Below are 17,530 nucleotides of genomic sequence, written 5' to 3' on the forward strand. Positions count from 1 at the left end.
AATGGATAAATTCATTTGCAATGATTCAAAATTGATCAAACTTGCTTAGGAATAAGGCGCGAACATGAAGTTTGAAATTTTGAAATCGTCATTGAAACGATTTTCTTTTTCTTATGGAGAGTGATTAGCGATTCTTATCTCATCGGTAGAAAAACGTGGAGAGGTTTAGAATGATAATTTGTTTTTGTACGAATCTGAAATATATAAGTATACATTTCTTTATAAGATTTCGGGAAATATCACGAACCTAATTGTTAAAGAAAAGAATTACAATTAAGCATGAATTAGATACATAATTTATTTTAGAGTTCGTAGAACACATTAAGTTCTATCATGTATAATGTAAATATGTTTTTCCCTTTACATAACGGTATCCAATGTAAAGTATATATTTACAATATATCACATTCTTATACAAGAATAACATAATATAATACATTTTTGACAATAATATTAATATAATTCTTAATACATTCAATTTCAATAAATTAATTGCATAATGTATCATTACGAATCTTTCATTCGAAGAGAAACCATGTTTCCTCTAAATTTTATCTTTACAAAAGAGTAGCATAAAATTAGATCAGTCTTGAATTCTTTAAAGAAAATTTGAAAAAATAATTCCGAACAAGAGAACTACCGTGCTTTCGATTACAACATTCGCTTTTTCCAAAATGCAAGGCATTCCTTTTATTGCCTTTGCAACAGAAACTCGTGTACGAATTATTCTATATTCTAAATGGATTACTTATGAAGCTATCTGTCGCACTTGCCGTTTGTTTTTCTTTTTTCGAAAAAGAAATCTTTGTCACTGGATCGTGTATCCTATTTAATCGTTAATAATAGGAAAGTGAAAATTTGATAATACAAAGATACAATTATTACAAAATTATTGGTTTAATAATTTTTTAATAAGGCTATTTTCCTCCATCTGTGGCTTGTCTCGTTTTTTACATGACCAAATTCGAATCTAATTCTGAGTTCACCAATCTTTGATATCGGCAGGATATCCGGTATCCATTCTATCAAAAATGGTGTTGGTTCGACTTGGTTTGGGGAGGTATTTCCTGTAAAATAAAATAAAGAAATATATTGTATTTATGAGTAAACATATGCTCGAGATATTTATTCGTTTATAAGTCGATGTATCATTAACTTCTTCCTAAGTGTAGGTCTTACCAACTTTCAAATACGTTTTTAATTCTAAAGGCTTAATCAATGCATTATTATCAGTTTTCTTGTACCGATCAATATCCGTTTCCTCACGCTTGTACAACTCATATGTACCATCGACATTTTGAACAAAACTTCTTGTGATCTCCAGGGGTATCAGCGGCGTTTCAAAAATACTTTTCACGTGCAAGATGTTAGTAATCTGCCACGTGTATTTAGTAAACGTGCCCAACGGCACACCGTCCTTTCTGACAAACGCTGTGGTAGAGTTTGGCAAACGTTTCTTTTTGCCGCCGCAAGATATTCTCTCCCGCAGGCAATCGAAGAATATTTGCGGCACGTGAAATACTAGAGGATCGGGTTTCCCATCAAATTGGAAATGCATGGTTTGATTTATTCTCTCGGTTATCGATGCCAGCCACTTAATAAAAGGTAAATTTATATTAGCCTCGTCCAGATCCTCGCAAGGATTCTGATACTTTTTAATGATTTGTAACTTCGTCTTAGCTTTCCTCGGCTCTATTGAATTTAAATTATTCAAGCTCGTGCTGTTTGTGCTCGTCGGTTTGTCATCTCTCTTTCGCTTTGTCGAGATCGGCTGCTGTATACCGCTACTCTCCGTAATTGACACATTCCCAGTATCATACTGTATCAACACATTCTTATTCATTACCTTCATACCGCTTGCGTTTGAAACGGTATCGATTAATTTCATATTATTCACATCCAAAATAGCACTTGTGTCAAGGACCTTTAAAGTTCCAGTATTTAATACCTTTATATTATCATCATTTAGAATATAGTGACTATTATTAAGCACATTATACTTAGAATCTATAGCTGTCTGATCGTCCAGTATTTTAACTGCATTTCCACCAAGCTGTACACCGCTTTGATTAATCACTTCTAAATTGTGTACCTGAATAATACTCAAAAAGTTTTAGCACTACAGCTTTTAAAACACACTTGTGTAACCAAATGCAGAGAATTCTTACCTGCGACATCATATTATTATCTTCTAATAAGGTACGATCACATTCTACTTCGATATTTTCAACGATACTATGCGGTAGGATCGTAGAATCCAAATTCATTGAATCTAAGTCTAATCTATTTCCATCCAAACTCTGTACCGTTAAAGTATCATCTCGAAATATTAAAAGATGCGTATCTGTATCGTCTGTAGTTAATCCATCGAGATCTACAATTTGTTACTGTGAAAGCATTATCGTATTACACATGAAATTTAATTCAATCGAATCGGCTTACCAATGCCAACTATTTTATCTTGCTCATTATTCTGTAACATTGCCGTCAATGGTTTCGGTATACTTAAATCGGTCTGATCCAAATTTATATAATAACTAAACTCTTCAGATAACTTTGCGTCGCTAGCGAATGCACAAATACACGCATAAAAATGCACGCAACGTTTACTCTGCGATGACTGTGCTACGTCTGCTTTGTCCCCTGCTGTTTTTCCCACACCCTAAAGTAATTTTCAATTACGTTTAACGATACTCGTATGTACGATAGAACTTAGCTCGCTTTAAGCCGGGAATCCACCGGAAAGCTAAGCTATGCTATGCGATGCTGTGCCATGCTACGTTTTAAAAAAATTAGCTTCAATACATTCTTATGGAACCGTTTCCACCAAAAGCTACGTTCAAACATAGCATCGCATAGCATAGCTTAGCTTAGCTTCCCGATGGATTCCTGGCTTTACTTTCGTTTTATTTACCTTAAATGTGGAACAAGAACAGAAATAGCGATGTTCAACTCTATCTTTCAATTTCGTAACAAAGAGAGAAAAATGAAGGTAGCCCAATGGATGCTTCGGCGAAGCTTTACATTTCACTGCCATTATATTTTTAGATACACGCTGTACTAACGGACCTGAGGTTTCTGTGGCCAATAACCAAATTTCTTGTTTCATTTCATTATTCACGTTTAAGGACGATAGAATTGAATTCCTCAATGTTAATGGTTGTGCCTCTGCATAACATCTTAAGGCAGCCTGTATATGTTGACACGTAGAAACAGGCATGTCGGACAAATTCTTTTCCTATACGAAAAACCATTGAAACGTTTTTATATACTAGAAGTTAACATCACAAGTTACAAGTTATTATGTGTTAGAGTAAGTGATATAAGTTCCATTAACTATGACACTTACGTGACATTTAAGAACACTAGTATCAAAACTCCTTTCACAACTATCGACAAAGCACAGCGCCGTGGATTGCGAAATGAGAGTCGTCATTTCGTTGGATATCGTCGCATTTATCAATGGCAACTGAACAAATCCACGATAATCTGGACCTTTGTCACGCACCCGAACCGAGAAGACTTGAGCTGTTGTGCCTGTAATAAGCTTACACGCTTCCGTCGATAATTTCCTTTTCTCACCGGGCTCCTTAAACACCGCATCGCAGTATTTGTTTTTACAGCATAAACCACGGGATCCATTGTAAGTTCCACATTTTGGACATTTACGAACTCCGCGTAAAGTCGCTTTTCCTAAGTCGGACAAAAGCTTCCGCAAACGCTCTTCATTGGACATAGCTGTTAAGAATTATACATTGTTAATGCATTCTTTACTTATATATAATAGTTCGTAGAACATACATATAGATAAATGATTGTTATTTTGTATATTATCGTGCATTCAACGCTGTATGTTGTTACGTTAATATAAGTAAATAAATTCTGTATTTCTCTATCATTAAACTATTACTAAACTGTTAGAAACGTTTATATCATAATAGAAATATGGAAATAAATTGCGAACTACGACTATATAGTCTTATCTAAGTACTTCGTGAATTGTATCACAAGCAGCATTACGTTTACCAGTCTTTAAATTAAGATTTCATAAAAATAAATATGTGAAGATTAGAGGAAGAAAATAGGAATCAGATAAAATCCATGGATCTATGAGTAAAATTACTTCCAATCAAGATTGTTTCATGTGACACATTTTATAAATTCTGGTCAGCATAGGGATTAAAGACGTTATCACGTTTTTATTCTATTTTACCTTTGCAACGGAATCAATAATTATTGTAAGAGAAAAGAACCGATATGCCTTTTACTAATAACTGTATTCATCCAGGAAAGTTTGCTTCTAATAGTAAATAAATAAAGCTCATCTCACTCCTAAATTGCAAGCAATTGCAAGTATTCGCGGCAGAGGGCATTCTGCTTTTTGGAACTGTTACGCGATCTGGTGGAGCTTTTTGCCTTAGAGGCAGTTCGCGGCCATTCGCGGCTGTGGAGTGCTGAAGCACTCTGCTTGTGGGGATGCGCGGCAGATTCTCGAAGTTTCAAACTTAGGGCGGTATTCTCAGTCGCTACTTATTCTTAAGCATTCGGCATCCTTTACTAGCTACTAGGTCAGTAGAGGATGCCGCATGCTTAAGCATTTGCTTAAGAATAAGTAGCGACTGAGAATACCGCCCTAAGGTTTCAAAGGATTGAATAATAGCGAATTCGGTATCTCGCACTGACTCTGTGCTGATGCCAGAAAATGAGTTGGATTAGTTGTTTCTGATAGAGACGAAGATAGCTCTATAAGAATCAACCAATCCAAGTCATTTTCTGGTACCAGCGCTGAGTCAGTGCGAGATACCGAATTCGCTATAAGTCCGAACTTCCGAATTGTAGATATAATATGTATATTTTACAAAGGTAAAGTTGATCGTACTAATAGCGAATTCAGTAACTCGTACTGACTCTGCATTGGTGCCAAAAAATGACTTGGATTTGTTGATATTACTTGATATTACGTTAAAATAAAGATACTAGATAGTGTCTGATAAAAAAAAATTGTAACATTTATTGCGCGATATGTATTTTGCAAGAACTTGAAAATAATTTTATTCTTTTACATCGAATTTCTCTCGTAATAAATTCTCTATCCCTATTCTACATTTTATATTTATGTTTATAAAATATTACAATCTAGGGAACGAATATACCGAGCATTTATAGAAATTCAATTATACAGTTAATTTTTGAAGATATTTAATGCTGCACGATTCAATCGTAATTGCGAAGATAATAAATCATCGTTTTTCTGTCGAACACTATTTCGAATATTTCAATGCACTGATAGTTACATTTATTCGCGTTTATTGCATAGTTATTTAAAAAAATAAAAAAAAACTCGCTTCAAATGTAATGCTCGCAAGTGAAATGTTTACAATATCACCTGTGATATCAAATCGCATAGCCATGTTTAGTATAGTTAAGTTTAATATCAAAAGTGAGGTATCGATACGGACTAAAGACTAATTAGAAGACCGGAGAATGTGTTAGCAACGTTTGTTACCGTCTAAAAATTGCAATATCGATTAATAAATTATGTTACGTATATAGTGTTAAAGAAATTGATCGATCGGTTTAACCTCTAATTATGAAGATTTCAATAATTTTGATGATACCTGTCCAATGAAATTATCGTGGAGAAGATTGGACGTGAAAGGAACACTGCGCGTAATAACTTAATGGTACTTATTGAAATTTCGCATTTAATTCGCATCACTGGCATTCTTAGCTTCTGTTTGTAATTAAGTAAATATATCAGACCTTGGCTGTTGCGTTTGATTAACGTCGATCGTTCTAATAACTCGTGGATTACATTTCATTGGTTCTTTACGTTTCGATTATTTGATGGTATATTATCGTCGTAATAATATGGTTTTCGCTAGGTGGATTCATGGCTATAGTTTTATAAAATAAATAAACATGACGTCGGCAATCGAAATTCTGTGGAAACAAGCATTGAAGACATTCGATGGGCGAAGTAACGTCGGATTCAAGCTTTGCCAGAAGAATTTCGACAAACTGTGGAATTTGATGAATAAAATCACAGCTGAGGATGTGAATTTGAATAAGCAGGTACTGGACTTCATACAAATACAGCCCGCTCCGATGTGCGTTATCGACATATTTGAAAACAAAGACCTGACCATTTCGGTCTTTATATTGAAGCACGGCGTCACAATGCCGATGCACGATCATCCTGGGATGCACGGCTTTCTGAAGGTATGTAGAGACGAATAGAAAGCTGTAAATATAATATGCATTATTCGGACAGACATGTTATTTTAGTTGAGAAGAGACGAAGGAAGATTTACTTATGTCACTGTAATTTTGAAATGTAGGTAATCAGCGGGGCAGTTCAAGTGAACAGTTATACGCTAAAGACGAACGATGATCACATAATCAAACTGAATAAAGAAGTATCAGCGCTTAGACACCGACCAATATCTTTGCATAGTAATTCACCCGCTTGTATGCTTACGCCGCGAGATAAAAATTTACACGAAATCTTGTGTATCGAGGGTCCCGCCGCGTTCTTAGATATATTAAGTCCACCTTACGACGTTGACGAGGGTGGAAAGGGCCCCAGACCATGTACATTCTTCAAAACCATTAATTCTAAGTTATATACAGATTTGCCAGATGTAACCGAGGAAGTGAAGTTATTGGGTATCGAAGGTCCACCGGATTTCTACTCCGAAAGTCTTAAATACACAGGGCCTCCCTTAATGTGACGTGAAATGTCTAAGCACATTTTATGTCCAGTCTGTTAAAAGAGTTTGCATTTTATGGCATTAATTTTTAATTTTTTAAGTATGGTTTCAATTCTATTATGTACTCTCGCGAGTATTTAATTTCTAAGCATATGTATATTATTGCTTATTTTTAATGCGCATCTTTTTCTAGATTGAAACCGTCTAGGTATACATAAATTCCATATAATAGAAGTTGTTTTATACTTTGTAATGTTGCTTCTATTTTTATTTATTATTGTTGATTTTCTGTACCATATACAAAGAAGATTTGTATTTTAAAAGGAATACGTGCATTTCTTGATGCATATCTATTCGTTTTGCAATGATAAAGTTACCCATGTAGAAAGGCTAACGGATGTGAAATATTTGCAATAAATTTACTATTTTCTCGATGTAGAGAATAAAGGTGTAAACAGAGAATGTATTATAGTAAATTTTATGTGTGATAAGAGACATACAATAATTGTAGAATAAAGACAAATTCTATTTGTATAAAGGATATGATGCTTCGTTACATTGCATATGTAAAATGTAAATGTATTGTCGCATTTGTAAAAATATGTATAAATTGCATTTCTTTTTAATTTAATCGTCTACGTGGTACTTACTAGCCAGGAAAATATATTCACGATTTTTCAGAACAGTTAAGCAAGATATTTTCTAAACATGTTGTACTTAATTCACAGATTACATTACAAGAAAACCTATTTAATAATAAATATATTTGTATAATATGAAATTGTTCCGAAGAAATTCATTTAGCACCTGAGTTTTTTCTGTCATTCATTCTTCGTAATTGTAATTGTCTGGGATCACAAAAAGAACACAGCTCGTTGATTTGAATTAATGTTTACTAGTTCCTTAGGTCTACAGCAAATAAAGCATTTACATAAAATAAAGTTCTCTTACAAAATCTTTATTGGGCATATTAATATAGGATTCAATATTTAATCCAAGACTTATCTATAATAGAAATAAATTTCTATAAAGACTATGCCACCTGTTGCTCGGCACTTAGATCGCGAATAACTAATAAAAAAACAATTTCGCCTATCGTTTAATGCACAGAAAATTTGTGCATTATGAATTTTATAAAGACATTTCCTCGCTTTCTCGATTATTAAATTTGGAGCAAAGGAAAAATTGAATCGCGCTAAAGAAACGTCATCAGCGTACCTCAATTCTTACTCGTTACTTGCTACAGAAGGAAGGGCGAAGCGATATTACTGTTATTCCACTAACACATTTAAGAGATGTTACATTTCTTTGTCCATTGATCGTTTCGTACCAGACACATATTATTAATGATTTACGAGCCGGATTTCTCTGTATAGTCGACAAATTTTTCATTCTCACATTCATATATATGTACATATACCTTACGTATTTGTTAAACCTGATTATAGTACCCATAAACTTACGCTGTTACGTAAAAGTATACGTCGGATACCTGCTTTAATAATAAAAGTATACTGAGAGTTTAGTTCCTTTAAATTTGAGAAGATATACTGCCTTTCAATAACGCATTCGTCAATGACACCTTACGTGCATTTATTTAACTTGTCTGATTTGTCTCGGAATTTTGTCTTCTGTATAGCGCGATATTGTCATCGGTGTAATCCATTATACGACGTTGGCATTGTCTTACATATTGCTGCTGTTTATGATATATCTTGAATGCACCCTTTATCGTTATAAATGCTATACCACCCTGCAAGATTCCATAGAATAATTTTTAGTGACATTCAAAATGAATTGTTCTATTAACAGTGAGCGTATTCAATACATACGAGCAATGTTCTTTGAAAGTTCGAGTGTATGCTTTCAAAGAATATTTTACCACATATACTGGCAATACTTGGTAGTAGAAGTGCGCCGCAAAGGATACGTGTCGCTGATACTGGATCGCTCATAGGTGGTACACCTTCGGACTGAGCTCTTTCGTCACTAGAATAACTGATGTAATAGACACGTGTTAATTTAAAGCGAACAGCATAGGGTAAAGTAGCCGAATATGACGACCTCTCCTAATATGAGACCCCAGCTTATCTCCGCTACAGAACTCTTGAATGTCATAGCGATGCTATTTCTTTACTAACTAACCGTGTATTAGTTGTTTTGTCCGCACAGTGGCATTCTAATCAATGTCTTGAGCAAGCACATATTTCTGAAATACGTTGCAGAAAGTTTTTGAAGTGGTTCGATTAAATTACAAATACCTCTAAAGAGGTAAGTGTATAATGATTTTCACAAATACTGTTGTATAGTGCTTGCAATGGAGCTTAAGGCTTACTAGTTGTATATCATTAAATGATGAAGACTTAACTTCGAAGCTACTTAGTAGTTATCATGTTATTGTTTCCAAATATGAGACCCGTGAAAGTTCTACTGATAAGAGTGAATAAGAAATTGTTCTGAATGATGAAAGTGATTAAGAAAGAAAATTATGATACAGAATGCTTGTTTTGCACAGGTCTTTATTCTTCAGATCTGCTAGGTGAACAATGGGTTAAGTGTACGTATAAAGTGTTCCGATGGGCGTGGTGGGCCCACGAAGACTGCGGTAGTGAAGAAATAGATTTCACATGCCAACTTTATAAAAAAAGAAAAAAAAAAGAAGTTTCAGGAAAAAACAAGCTGGGTGTCATATTAGGAACCCATTTTTTTTATCTGCGTATTTGAATGACCTTCGTTTTTATTTTATTATGAAGAAACCGAATTTTTCTCATAGTACTTTCCAGTACGTTGCTAAAGAATACATATTCTACTTTTAAAACGTGTATCGAATTTTAATAAAAGTGTTCTCAGTCAAGAGTTATGATGTTCTTAAGAAATGGGTCTCATAATCGGCTACTTTACCCTATAAAGATTTATGTAGTTCAATTCGCACATACCTATTGGGCAAAAAATGCCTCAAAATAGGAACCTTGCATGCGTGTCGCCTCAAAAGGCTGAGTGCTTGATCCTCCCATCTCAGCATTTTACCCAGAACTAACATTATTGGAATAGTTGGTAGACCGACTAGTAACACCAAAGGGTCAGCCTGTTCCATCATAGCTAAACCATCCTTATGACCAACTACTTGCATTACAGTTACCGCGCCGTATGTCACTGCCGTCCAGTATATAGACGCAGCGACTATGCTAGCTGCTATAATGGGACAGATTCGGAAGATTACGCCATCGATGGTATCCAATACTACTACTAAGGGCCCTGAAACAATTAATTCTCATGCATATCCTTAAAACATTCCCTCAAATCCTTGAAAGTATAAAAATAGCTAACCCATATTCGGATATACAATAATATATTCTGTGTTGCACTGCGGGCAAGCTACGTGCGCACCCGCGCGACCTTTCTGCTTCTCGTCCACCCATCTTTGTATGCATCCTTGATGAACCCATTTAGTTGTGCCACGGCAATGGCACGGTTTCACCCACGAAGCGGTCACATCGTCTTCGTCGGTCGCGAAACACACCCAGCAATATCTTTTGCTATAAGAAATTGGGAATCGTACGGTCAGTGCGCGTGTACATACATTTATGTTCCGGCGAGGACATATTAACGTGAAATGCTATGTACATACTCGTCGTCTGGGTTTACTACCGGTCCACCGACTTCCGCTTGATTCATAGAAGATGCTCCGTCAGTCACGTCGCTTGGTTGTGCATTGTTTACTGATTCAGGTGCAGCCATTGCAGCTTGTGCATCAAGTACCTCTTTTAATAATAAACAGGAATTAATATTATCGACATATATTATATAAAAAGAATTTTATTAATAGTTAGCTAGCAGAAACTACAAGGCACAGAGGAGGGTTGTATGATAGAATAATGCTGTTTACCATCATTTGATTCATTAGCTTGTCTTTCTGTCCTCAGATTCGTCAGAGGTCTTCTTACAGTTACTTCTATATTTGGAAGACGTCTAATATTACCCTGAGTAATATCAGAAGATCCTATGCGTATTATTCTATGATGGAGATCGTGGGCACGTGATAAATATATTTGCCATATATCGTTGTCCGACATTCTGTCTAACCGAAATGAGATTTTCAGTGCCGCATAACCATCTTACACCTACAAAACACGGATACCATTAAGTACGTTAGAACAATAGTTTTTTGGTACACTCTCCTAGAAAGCTGCAAGCTTCTAACGCGAAGACGTATGCTACTCGTAATCGCATCAGTGGTGGTGCGACCTGTTCTCGATTTCAAGTACATCAGGCAATACGGTGCATATTATACGTGCACCTTTACTGGATACCAAAATCTGTTCCCAACTTGAAAGTCATTTACCTCTGTATGCATTTATTTATTTGTCGCGTTGTTCATTGTTATCTCTGCTGCAAAAAACGGCGAAACTAAATTTTTGAAAGGGATCGAGGAAGAAATATGTCCAAACTGTCTCGTTATTACGTTAAACAACATCGATCTTATCGCGTTAAGACACAACGTTAAAGTGGGCCCGTTTCGTTAACCAGCGTCGCGCCGTTGCAAAATTGATGGTCGACTGGCGAACGTATGTGTTTATTGCAAGCTACAGAACAACATATCAAAGCGAGATTCAATTATCAAAGGGGAGAAGAAAATATATCTTCCCGATTGCACGGTTGAAACTTGGAACACAAAGGCAGAGGCTAACAATATTGTAGGGTAACGGCAATGCGAGCGCATCATTGGAGTCGGGGAATATAAATCTCTACCTGAAGCAACGTCCAGTAACGTCCCTAAACAATTCACTGTTTTACAATTACGAGGTGACGAAATTACTGGCACCCTTTGGAAACTACGAGCGTGAAGTAATTAATACGACAGCAGATACGATTTGTATGCGCAGGAATCTTTATTGATGTCTTCTATTAAAAGAAATGTCTCTCTGATATTCACCTTGCAAATAAATCCTTCATCTCTTTTTTTTCTGCCGATAAAAGTTACGTGAGATCGCTACTTGGGTAGGAACCGTATGTTTAATGCGAAAATTCGCCAATGAAATGTACCGCCAAACTTCACACCAATGTCGAGCACATTCCTCAATGGCCCCTTGATTCCTGGCGATTTTCCAACTTTCATCCGCCGAGGCTTTTGCTCTATATAATGATTTATCTTGGTTAAAACCGTCCAATTTAAATCGCGCCTCTCCCCATAGTTGATAATTATAACTGTTCTATTTTTTTTGCCAGGCCTTTCATAATTGCTACTGTGATTTGCTATCTCATTTCGTCAGCGCCATCTTCCGAAGGCACAGTCTATTTGAAAATTATTAATTCGGAAATAAACTTCCAGCGTGTTTTTATTGACTTTTGTATTAAATGATTAGTAGACTACTAATTAACATTGAAAATTTTTCTTTACTTATACTTATATTTTACTTGAACTGTCTTGGAGGACAATTTCGTAACAGAATTGTTATATATTTATTATTAAACGTTTAATAAAGAATTTATTTATGAAGAATTATCCGTTAAAAAGAATTTGTCATCGTGGATATAAAAATCTATTTAAACTGAATGAATTTTTTAATAGAAAATGATCTTGTTATTGTAAATTGCTATTTCAAAGGAGCTTGGACGATTTTGTATAATGCTAGTGAAATTGATTTTTTCGTATTGTGTATCGAATGAAATTCCGGGACGTTAGAGAAATCGTGAACAGAAGAGTTAAATTCGCTATAATTCTAAGCGGTCTAACGATCTTTATGTTTTGCTCTTACAAATTGGAGCTGATACGCGCGAAGTTAGCTACTAGCAATTTATAATTGTAGTGACATACTGTCACGTAGCGATTCTTGCCTATCGGTCTATTGAATTTGTAATTGTTTATATTCAATTATTAACCAAGAAAGGGTAGAATATAGACGATTACGATTGTTATAAAATATCACGCATTAAATGTAGGGATTAACATGAAGTCAATGAATGATTTGTTAAAATGACTTATGAACGATGCAGCGCTACATCGGGACGCAATAAACCGTGAATAAAAGTTATAATATCAAAGTATAAACATCCCGTATTGGAATATTCATGACTGTTTGTAATGGCTGGGAAAAATTATTCTGGAATATAAATGAGAGTCGTAAGAAAAGCAAGCGCAAAAGTTGGGGCTCGTTGCTCGCGTTAAGAGAGTAGTGAATATGTGGGTGTTTTACGAAACAAAAACAGATTTTTCGCTACTCTAACAATACATTCACTCTTGTCTTCAATTTTTCTATAATCTAAACATGTTTTCCATAATGTTCAACTTATGGAAAATGGTAGAAGATACCGTAGGTAAAAATATTATTTTACATATACGTACATATACCTATTATTGGTACAACATTGCGATATATGTATAAGCACTGCCGACATGAATGACTTGCAAGCAAAAACTTTGAATACTATTTGCTTGTCGAGGTATTGAACAGTGTTTCTATCAAGTAGGATAAATTCAAAGTTACATGGTTTCGTTCATGTGTATTCTTTATTTGGATATTGCGCCGTGTACAGATATAATTTTCATTGATTAATCGCTGTTATGTTTTGCAGTTGAGTACATCGACGTGGATTTCACACTTTGGTTATCGTGGCTGCTAATGCCGCTGTTAATAACGTTTCTACTTCCATTGGTGATCGTAGCATTGTTATATGTCACTGCATTGATACTATACGTATACAAGTTACACAGGTGTGTATTTATTAGATCTACCATCGAGTTCAAAGGAATCGATTAACACAGATGATACCTCATTTTAATAGAGTTAGGCTGAGGAACGCATATGGAACCGATTGGAGAAATGCAGCTCGCAATGTGGTGGGTGCAGTTTGGGACGCTCACGGTTGGATTTGGTATGGTACGTTGTGTGTTTGTGCTGGTCTTTAAAAAAAACTTGATTTACTTTTATGTTGAATTTCTTTTAGTTTCTTATACCACAAATACCGTCAAGGACTCAGTTCCTGATCACTTAAGAGTAACTACCGCGGGTTTTTAAACGTGTAAAGGGAAAACAACCAAATTTAAAAGATTTTTTGTTAATTTAGTAAATCTATGTTTTATCTTTAATTTAGTATTAAAAAAGGGCACACATAATAATAATTTATAATTTAACTTTGAAAGTGAAAAATGCAAAGGCAGCAGTTTTTGATCACACGTTTTACTGTGAGCTATCAAATTTTGCGTATAAATTTCAAAATACTTCATAATTATTTAGTAATTTGTTTGAATAAATTTGTATCGTCATAAGCTTATTACTTGGTTTACTTTCCTAAACTGCTCAGGAATTGGGTTCTGATCAGGAACTGGGTCCTTGACGGTAAGTACATTTTGCTATTTTCCCTGATTATTGAGATGTTTAAGCATCTCAACTCCGTTAGAAATCACTTCTTCCGAGATTGTTAAATGTCTTTCGATCCTTTTACAGGGTACGAAGTAGTTGGAATGGAAAATATACCAGAAAATGAACCAGTCCTTTTTGTATACTATCATGGAGCCATTCCTATAGACCTTTATTATTTTATATCCAAAGTATTGCTTCTAAATTCAAGATTAATTCACACGGTAGCAGATAGATTTCTGTTTAAATGCCCTGGGTGGTCTATAATCTCCGACGTACTTAAGGTCATACCTGGTACCGTTCAAACGTGCACCGCTATTTTAAAAGAGGGTAACATGCTCGCTATCTCGCCAGGCGGTGTGTACGAAGCTCAGTTCGGAGATTCTTACTACGAACTGATGTGGAAGAAACGAGTAGGTTTTGCAAAGGTTGCTTTAGATGCCAAAGTGGTATGTGTTATTTTAGTGTGGTATTTCTCATTCTACGCTTGGACCATCTTGAAATATTAATATTTTTGTAACAGTGCATAATACCTTTGTTTACAAAAAATGTTAGAGAAGCATTCAGAACAATAAGTTGGGGTAGAAGAATGTGGTTGAGAATATACGCCGCAACGAGATTTCCTTTTGTACCCATCTATGGTGGTTTTCCAGTGAAATTGACAACGTATGTTGGTACCCCAATTCCATACGATGCGAGTCTTACACCTGAACAGCTACAGTTAATGGTAATGAAAGCCGAAGTACAGGAAATCATTTCGGGAATTGTGTAGTTCAGTTATTATACATTCGCTGTTTTCGTTTTCAGGTTGCCGATGCACTTAATAATCTAATAACGCGACATCAAAGAATACCTGGTAATATATCATTAGCTTTACTAGACAGAATATACAACGTAGAAGAAAAACAATCATAGATTTCGTATTTACTCGAGTATTATGGATTATATTAATAAGCCATCCGCCATAAGTTGGCGAAATATTTAACAATTCTTCTACTTTCCTAGACTTCCGAAATCTATATTTCTAATCTGTAGCGTAGATTAATTTATATTAATTATTGGTGATGTGCTATTAGACGTAAGGAATGTTAGCGATAGTTATTGACCATTAACTTTTGCAACACTGAAACTGTACTTATCTCTAAAGTATTACAACTTACCTACTTGCTAAGTAGATCGTTTTGCAAATCTATCTTAAGTCATTTACGACACAAAATTTGCGATTAACATAACTTCCAGTTTTGATAAATCTTTCTACATTTACATTAGTACGAATAATGTATTTACAATATATAATTTTATACAACAGAGATTTTGTAAATTACTTTACAAATGTTATAGATATATTTTTATTGTTTATATTTATTGTATTGTTGACGCAGCTACTGTAAGTAGCTCGTGAAAATATCTTCTATTGCGTACTTCTGCGGTACAATTGTGATCTGCCGATAATTCCATGAAATATTATACATGTATTTAACCGAGCTGTCTTATTTATTAACTTTATACGCCAAACGTGATAATAAAGTTTATAAAAACCTACAATCGTTCGTGAATCACGAAAGCAATATTCATACCAACTAAACTTCCCGAATTGCAATTCTTTCGTATGAAATATTAATGTGACCCGCGGTTTAAATTCCCCGGGATCGGAAGTGCCGCATCGATCGCGGACCTTGAACCGGAAGCTGCGGAGAGCAGCGAACCTACCGTCCGCTTTTCCAGTTAAGATTTCTTTCCTGAGGGTATCTTCAGGTATCTCGTTATATTCACCGAACGGTATTTGGGCTGGCATCGTTTTTCCCGGCTACGAGAGCAGCTCGTTCAGCTCTCTGTGATAAGATTTCCTCGCCCTTTCATTGAAGATTCGATTTCCGTGACAAACAGAATATAGTCATGGGCGTAGATGTGGAAGTCCTTTCTCCTGGAGACGGTAATTTTCGACACATTACTCTGTGATCTTCCGCTGTTCCTTTTTCATCGTTGCAACTTTCATTTCAATCCGCGTATCGTTCATTCATTCTCTTTTTTCATTGTCTTCCGTTCGAATTCCATTGAACGTATTGCCATGGAAATATGTTGCATTGTCGCGGGCGCGATTTATTTACAATCTGAAAGTCTATGGAAAGCATGCTCCGCCTAACCGTCCCTACCAAATAAGGCGATTACGATCGCTGGTTAATACGTTCAATGTGTGCTCGAAACTTCAGTAATTCATGTTTCATTTGTAATGGGGAACGTTTCTTCTAATGATGTTCCGTGTGTACAGGCCAGACATATCCGAAGGTTGGACAGACTGTGGTTGTCCACTATACAGGTAAACTTCATATCGAGTCGTAAGTTTAATATGACCTACAAAGATAATGAATTTCGTACTCAAAGTTTTCAATTCTTACACGTTGATGGATGTACTTTTCTCGTATACGATATTGGCGTATTATAAATATTGTATGTGTAATAGGTTATCTCGAAAGTGGCCAGAAATTTGACTCTAGCAGAGATCGCGGGGTACCATTTTCATTCAAAATAGGTAACGGAGAAGTAATTAGGGGCTGGGATTGCGGAGTTATTCGAATGTGCGTTGGTGAGCGTGCCAGGTTAACTTGCTCACCAGACTTTGCTTATGGCAGCAGAGGGCATCCTGGAATATATCCTTTAATACAAAATAGACGTTCATTGCCAATTACATGCAGGAGGAAGTTTAAATCCTCATGAACAAATTTATAGATCGCCGGGTTCGGTGGAAAACGGATACATGCCTTTGTAGCAGAGATGGGCAAACAATTGTTTGAAATAAAAATTTGTGTACGAAATTTTTATCTCAAATAATTTTTTGCTCATCTCTGCTTTGCAGTGTAATTCCATCAGCTAATATAATAGCAAAGCAGTGGCATGTGCCTGTTTTCCACTGGGCCCCTCCATTGTATATGTATTTAGTATTTTGTTATTCAGACAGTCACTTTTCTAATTTATAAATCATACGAATCTACTTTGTTATATTATCCTTGACAAAGACACACTATTCCGCAAAATGCTGTCCTTATCTTTGATGTGGAGTTGTTGAAGGTGGAGCATTGAAGACCTTACCTGGGGTATACCAAATTGATTACACACATCAGAGCCACTGATAATTCAACCGTGGTCCAATTATGATCTGTCGATAATTCCATAAAATATTATACATGTATTTAACCGAGGTATCTTATTTATTAACTTTATACATAAAAGGTAATAATAAAGTTTATAAAATCCTACACTCGTTCATCAACCATAATGTCCCGTTTCCTGAAGGAGAATTCTACACTCGAAGCGAATGAGAGAGCACGATTCGTTCAAAGAATGATTACTTCAAGTTTAGTAACTTCGCGAAGTACAATTTTTGTGTGCAGAATCTTAAACAATGCACAGTTCAAATTTGCCGCGACCGGAAGTTATGACCCATCGATCGCTGACCTTTAA

General features: G+C 35.5%; 5 protein-coding genes across 13 annotated transcripts; 3 read left to right on the forward strand and 2 right to left on the reverse strand.

Moving 5' to 3' along the window:
• Positions 1-282: 282 nt before the first annotated feature.
• On the reverse strand, positions 283-4,370 carry LOC143367458 (uncharacterized protein C2orf42). 3 transcript variants are annotated; one of them, XM_076809291.1, is made up of 7 exons: positions 4,214-4,370; positions 3,350-3,738; positions 2,915-3,238; positions 2,443-2,662; positions 2,169-2,374; positions 1,245-2,092; positions 283-1,067 (listed from the first exon to the last, which is right to left on the reverse strand). In XM_076809291.1, exons 2-7 carry the CDS (start codon positions 3,734-3,736, stop codon positions 983-985), a joined length of 2,070 nt encoding a protein of 689 aa, XP_076665406.1. In that variant the 5' UTR covers positions 3,737-3,738; positions 4,214-4,370; the 3' UTR covers positions 283-982. The 3 variants fall into 3 exon arrangements, with proteins under 3 accessions (XP_076665406.1, XP_076665404.1, XP_076665405.1); XM_076809289.1 differs by having other exon boundaries at positions 1,180-2,092; XM_076809290.1 differs by having other exon boundaries at positions 283-1,060; positions 1,173-2,092.
• An 852-nt stretch (positions 4,371-5,222) lies between these two features.
• On the forward strand, positions 5,223-7,494 carry LOC143367438 (2-aminoethanethiol dioxygenase). Of its 2 annotated transcripts, none has more exons than XM_076809251.1 (3): positions 5,223-5,684; positions 5,886-6,222; positions 6,342-7,494. In XM_076809251.1, exons 2-3 carry the CDS (start codon positions 5,923-5,925, stop codon positions 6,732-6,734), a joined length of 693 nt encoding a protein of 230 aa, XP_076665366.1. In that variant the 5' UTR covers positions 5,223-5,684; positions 5,886-5,922; the 3' UTR covers positions 6,735-7,494. The 2 variants fall into 2 exon arrangements, 1 of the variants encoding a protein (XP_076665366.1); XR_013085036.1 differs by lacking the exon at positions 5,223-5,684 and having other exon boundaries at positions 5,717-6,222; positions 6,342-6,867; positions 6,907-7,494.
• Positions 7,495-7,588: 94 nt separating this feature from the next.
• Positions 7,589-11,924, reverse strand: LOC143367436 (E3 ubiquitin-protein ligase MARCHF5). Of its 4 annotated transcripts, none has more exons than XM_076809244.1 (7): positions 11,647-11,924; positions 10,600-10,834; positions 10,342-10,474; positions 10,041-10,249; positions 9,650-9,968; positions 8,546-8,711; positions 7,589-8,466 (listed from the first exon to the last, which is right to left on the reverse strand). In XM_076809244.1, the coding sequence occupies exons 2-7, from the start codon at positions 10,784-10,786 to the stop codon at positions 8,311-8,313; spliced, it is 1,170 nt and encodes a 389-aa protein (XP_076665359.1). In that variant the 5' UTR covers positions 10,787-10,834; positions 11,647-11,924; the 3' UTR covers positions 7,589-8,310. The 4 variants fall into 4 exon arrangements, with proteins under 4 accessions (XP_076665359.1, XP_076665361.1, XP_076665360.1 ...); XM_076809246.1 differs by lacking the exon at positions 11,647-11,924 and adding an exon at positions 11,463-11,615; XM_076809245.1 differs by lacking the exon at positions 11,647-11,924 and adding an exon at positions 11,056-11,198.
• LOC143367437 (DGAT1/2-independent enzyme synthesizing storage lipids) lies at positions 11,369-15,555 on the forward strand. 2 transcript variants are annotated; one of them, XM_076809249.1, is made up of 6 exons: positions 11,369-11,477; positions 13,287-13,425; positions 13,497-13,591; positions 14,159-14,520; positions 14,595-14,798; positions 14,879-15,555. In XM_076809249.1, exons 2-6 carry the CDS (start codon positions 13,334-13,336, stop codon positions 14,984-14,986), a joined length of 861 nt encoding a protein of 286 aa, XP_076665364.1. In that variant the 5' UTR covers positions 11,369-11,477; positions 13,287-13,333; the 3' UTR covers positions 14,987-15,555. The 2 variants fall into 2 exon arrangements, with proteins under 2 accessions (XP_076665364.1, XP_076665363.1); XM_076809248.1 differs by lacking the exon at positions 11,369-11,477 and adding an exon at positions 12,381-13,028.
• A 230-nt stretch (positions 15,556-15,785) lies between these two features.
• Positions 15,786-17,325, forward strand: Fkbp12 (peptidyl-prolyl cis-trans isomerase Fkbp12). 2 transcript variants are annotated; one of them, XM_076809252.1, is made up of 4 exons: positions 15,786-16,004; positions 16,341-16,407; positions 16,533-16,719; positions 17,092-17,325. In XM_076809252.1, the coding sequence occupies exons 1-4, from the start codon at positions 15,978-15,980 to the stop codon at positions 17,147-17,149; spliced, it is 339 nt and encodes a 112-aa protein (XP_076665367.1). In that variant the 5' UTR covers positions 15,786-15,977; the 3' UTR covers positions 17,150-17,325. The 2 variants fall into 2 exon arrangements, with proteins under 2 accessions (XP_076665367.1, XP_076665368.1); XM_076809253.1 differs by having other exon boundaries at positions 15,792-16,004; positions 16,341-16,388.
• Positions 17,326-17,530: the final 205 nt, after the last annotated feature.

This window comes from Andrena cerasifolii, chromosome 3 (genome assembly GCF_050908995.1).
Source record: "Andrena cerasifolii isolate SP2316 chromosome 3, iyAndCera1_principal, whole genome shotgun sequence".
NCBI lineage: Eukaryota > Metazoa > Arthropoda > Insecta > Hymenoptera > Andrenidae > Andrena > Andrena cerasifolii.

Coding starts and splice junctions, on each gene's coding strand:
- LOC143367458 (XM_076809289.1), bottom strand. CDS start 3,736: ATGTCCAATGAAGAGCGTTTGCGGAAGCTTTTGTCCGACTTAGGAAAA. Junction 3,239..3,349: donor CTAGTGTTCTTAAATGTCAC/GTAAGTGTCATA, acceptor TTTTTCGTATAG/GAAAAGAATTTGTCCGACAT. Junction 2,093..2,168: donor ATAATAATATGATGTCGCAG/GTAAGAATTCTC, acceptor AGTATTATTCAG/GTACACAATTTAGAAGTGAT.
- LOC143367438 (XM_076809251.1), top strand. CDS start 5,923: ATGACGTCGGCAATCGAAATTCTGTGGAAACAAGCATTGAAGACATTC. Junction 6,223..6,341: donor GGATGCACGGCTTTCTGAAG/GTATGTAGAGAC, acceptor TTTGAAATGTAG/GTAATCAGCGGGGCAGTTCA.
- LOC143367436 (XM_076809244.1), bottom strand. CDS start 10,786: ATGTCGGACAACGATATATGGCAAATATATTTATCACGTGCCCACGAT. Junction 10,475..10,599: donor AGCTAATGAATCAAATGATG/GTAAACAGCATT, acceptor TATTATTAAAAG/AGGTACTTGATGCACAAGCT. Junction 8,712..9,649: donor AGGCATTTTTTGCCCAATAG/GTATGTGCGAAT, acceptor CTATTACATCAG/TTATTCTAGTGACGAAAGAG.
- LOC143367437 (XM_076809248.1), top strand. CDS start 12,980: ATGTTTTCCATAATGTTCAACTTATGGAAAATGGTAGAAGATACCGTA. Junction 14,521..14,594: donor TTGCTTTAGATGCCAAAGTG/GTATGTGTTATT, acceptor TTTTTGTAACAG/TGCATAATACCTTTGTTTAC. Junction 14,799..14,878: donor CTGAACAGCTACAGTTAATG/GTAATGAAAGCC, acceptor TTTCGTTTTCAG/GTTGCCGATGCACTTAATAA.
- Fkbp12 (XM_076809252.1), top strand. CDS start 15,978: ATGTGGAAGTCCTTTCTCCTGGAGACG. Junction 16,005..16,340: donor AGTCCTTTCTCCTGGAGACG/GTAATTTTCGAC, acceptor CCGTGTGTACAG/GCCAGACATATCCGAAGGTT. Junction 16,408..16,532: donor GGTAAACTTCATATCGAGTC/GTAAGTTTAATA, acceptor TATGTGTAATAG/GTTATCTCGAAAGTGGCCAG.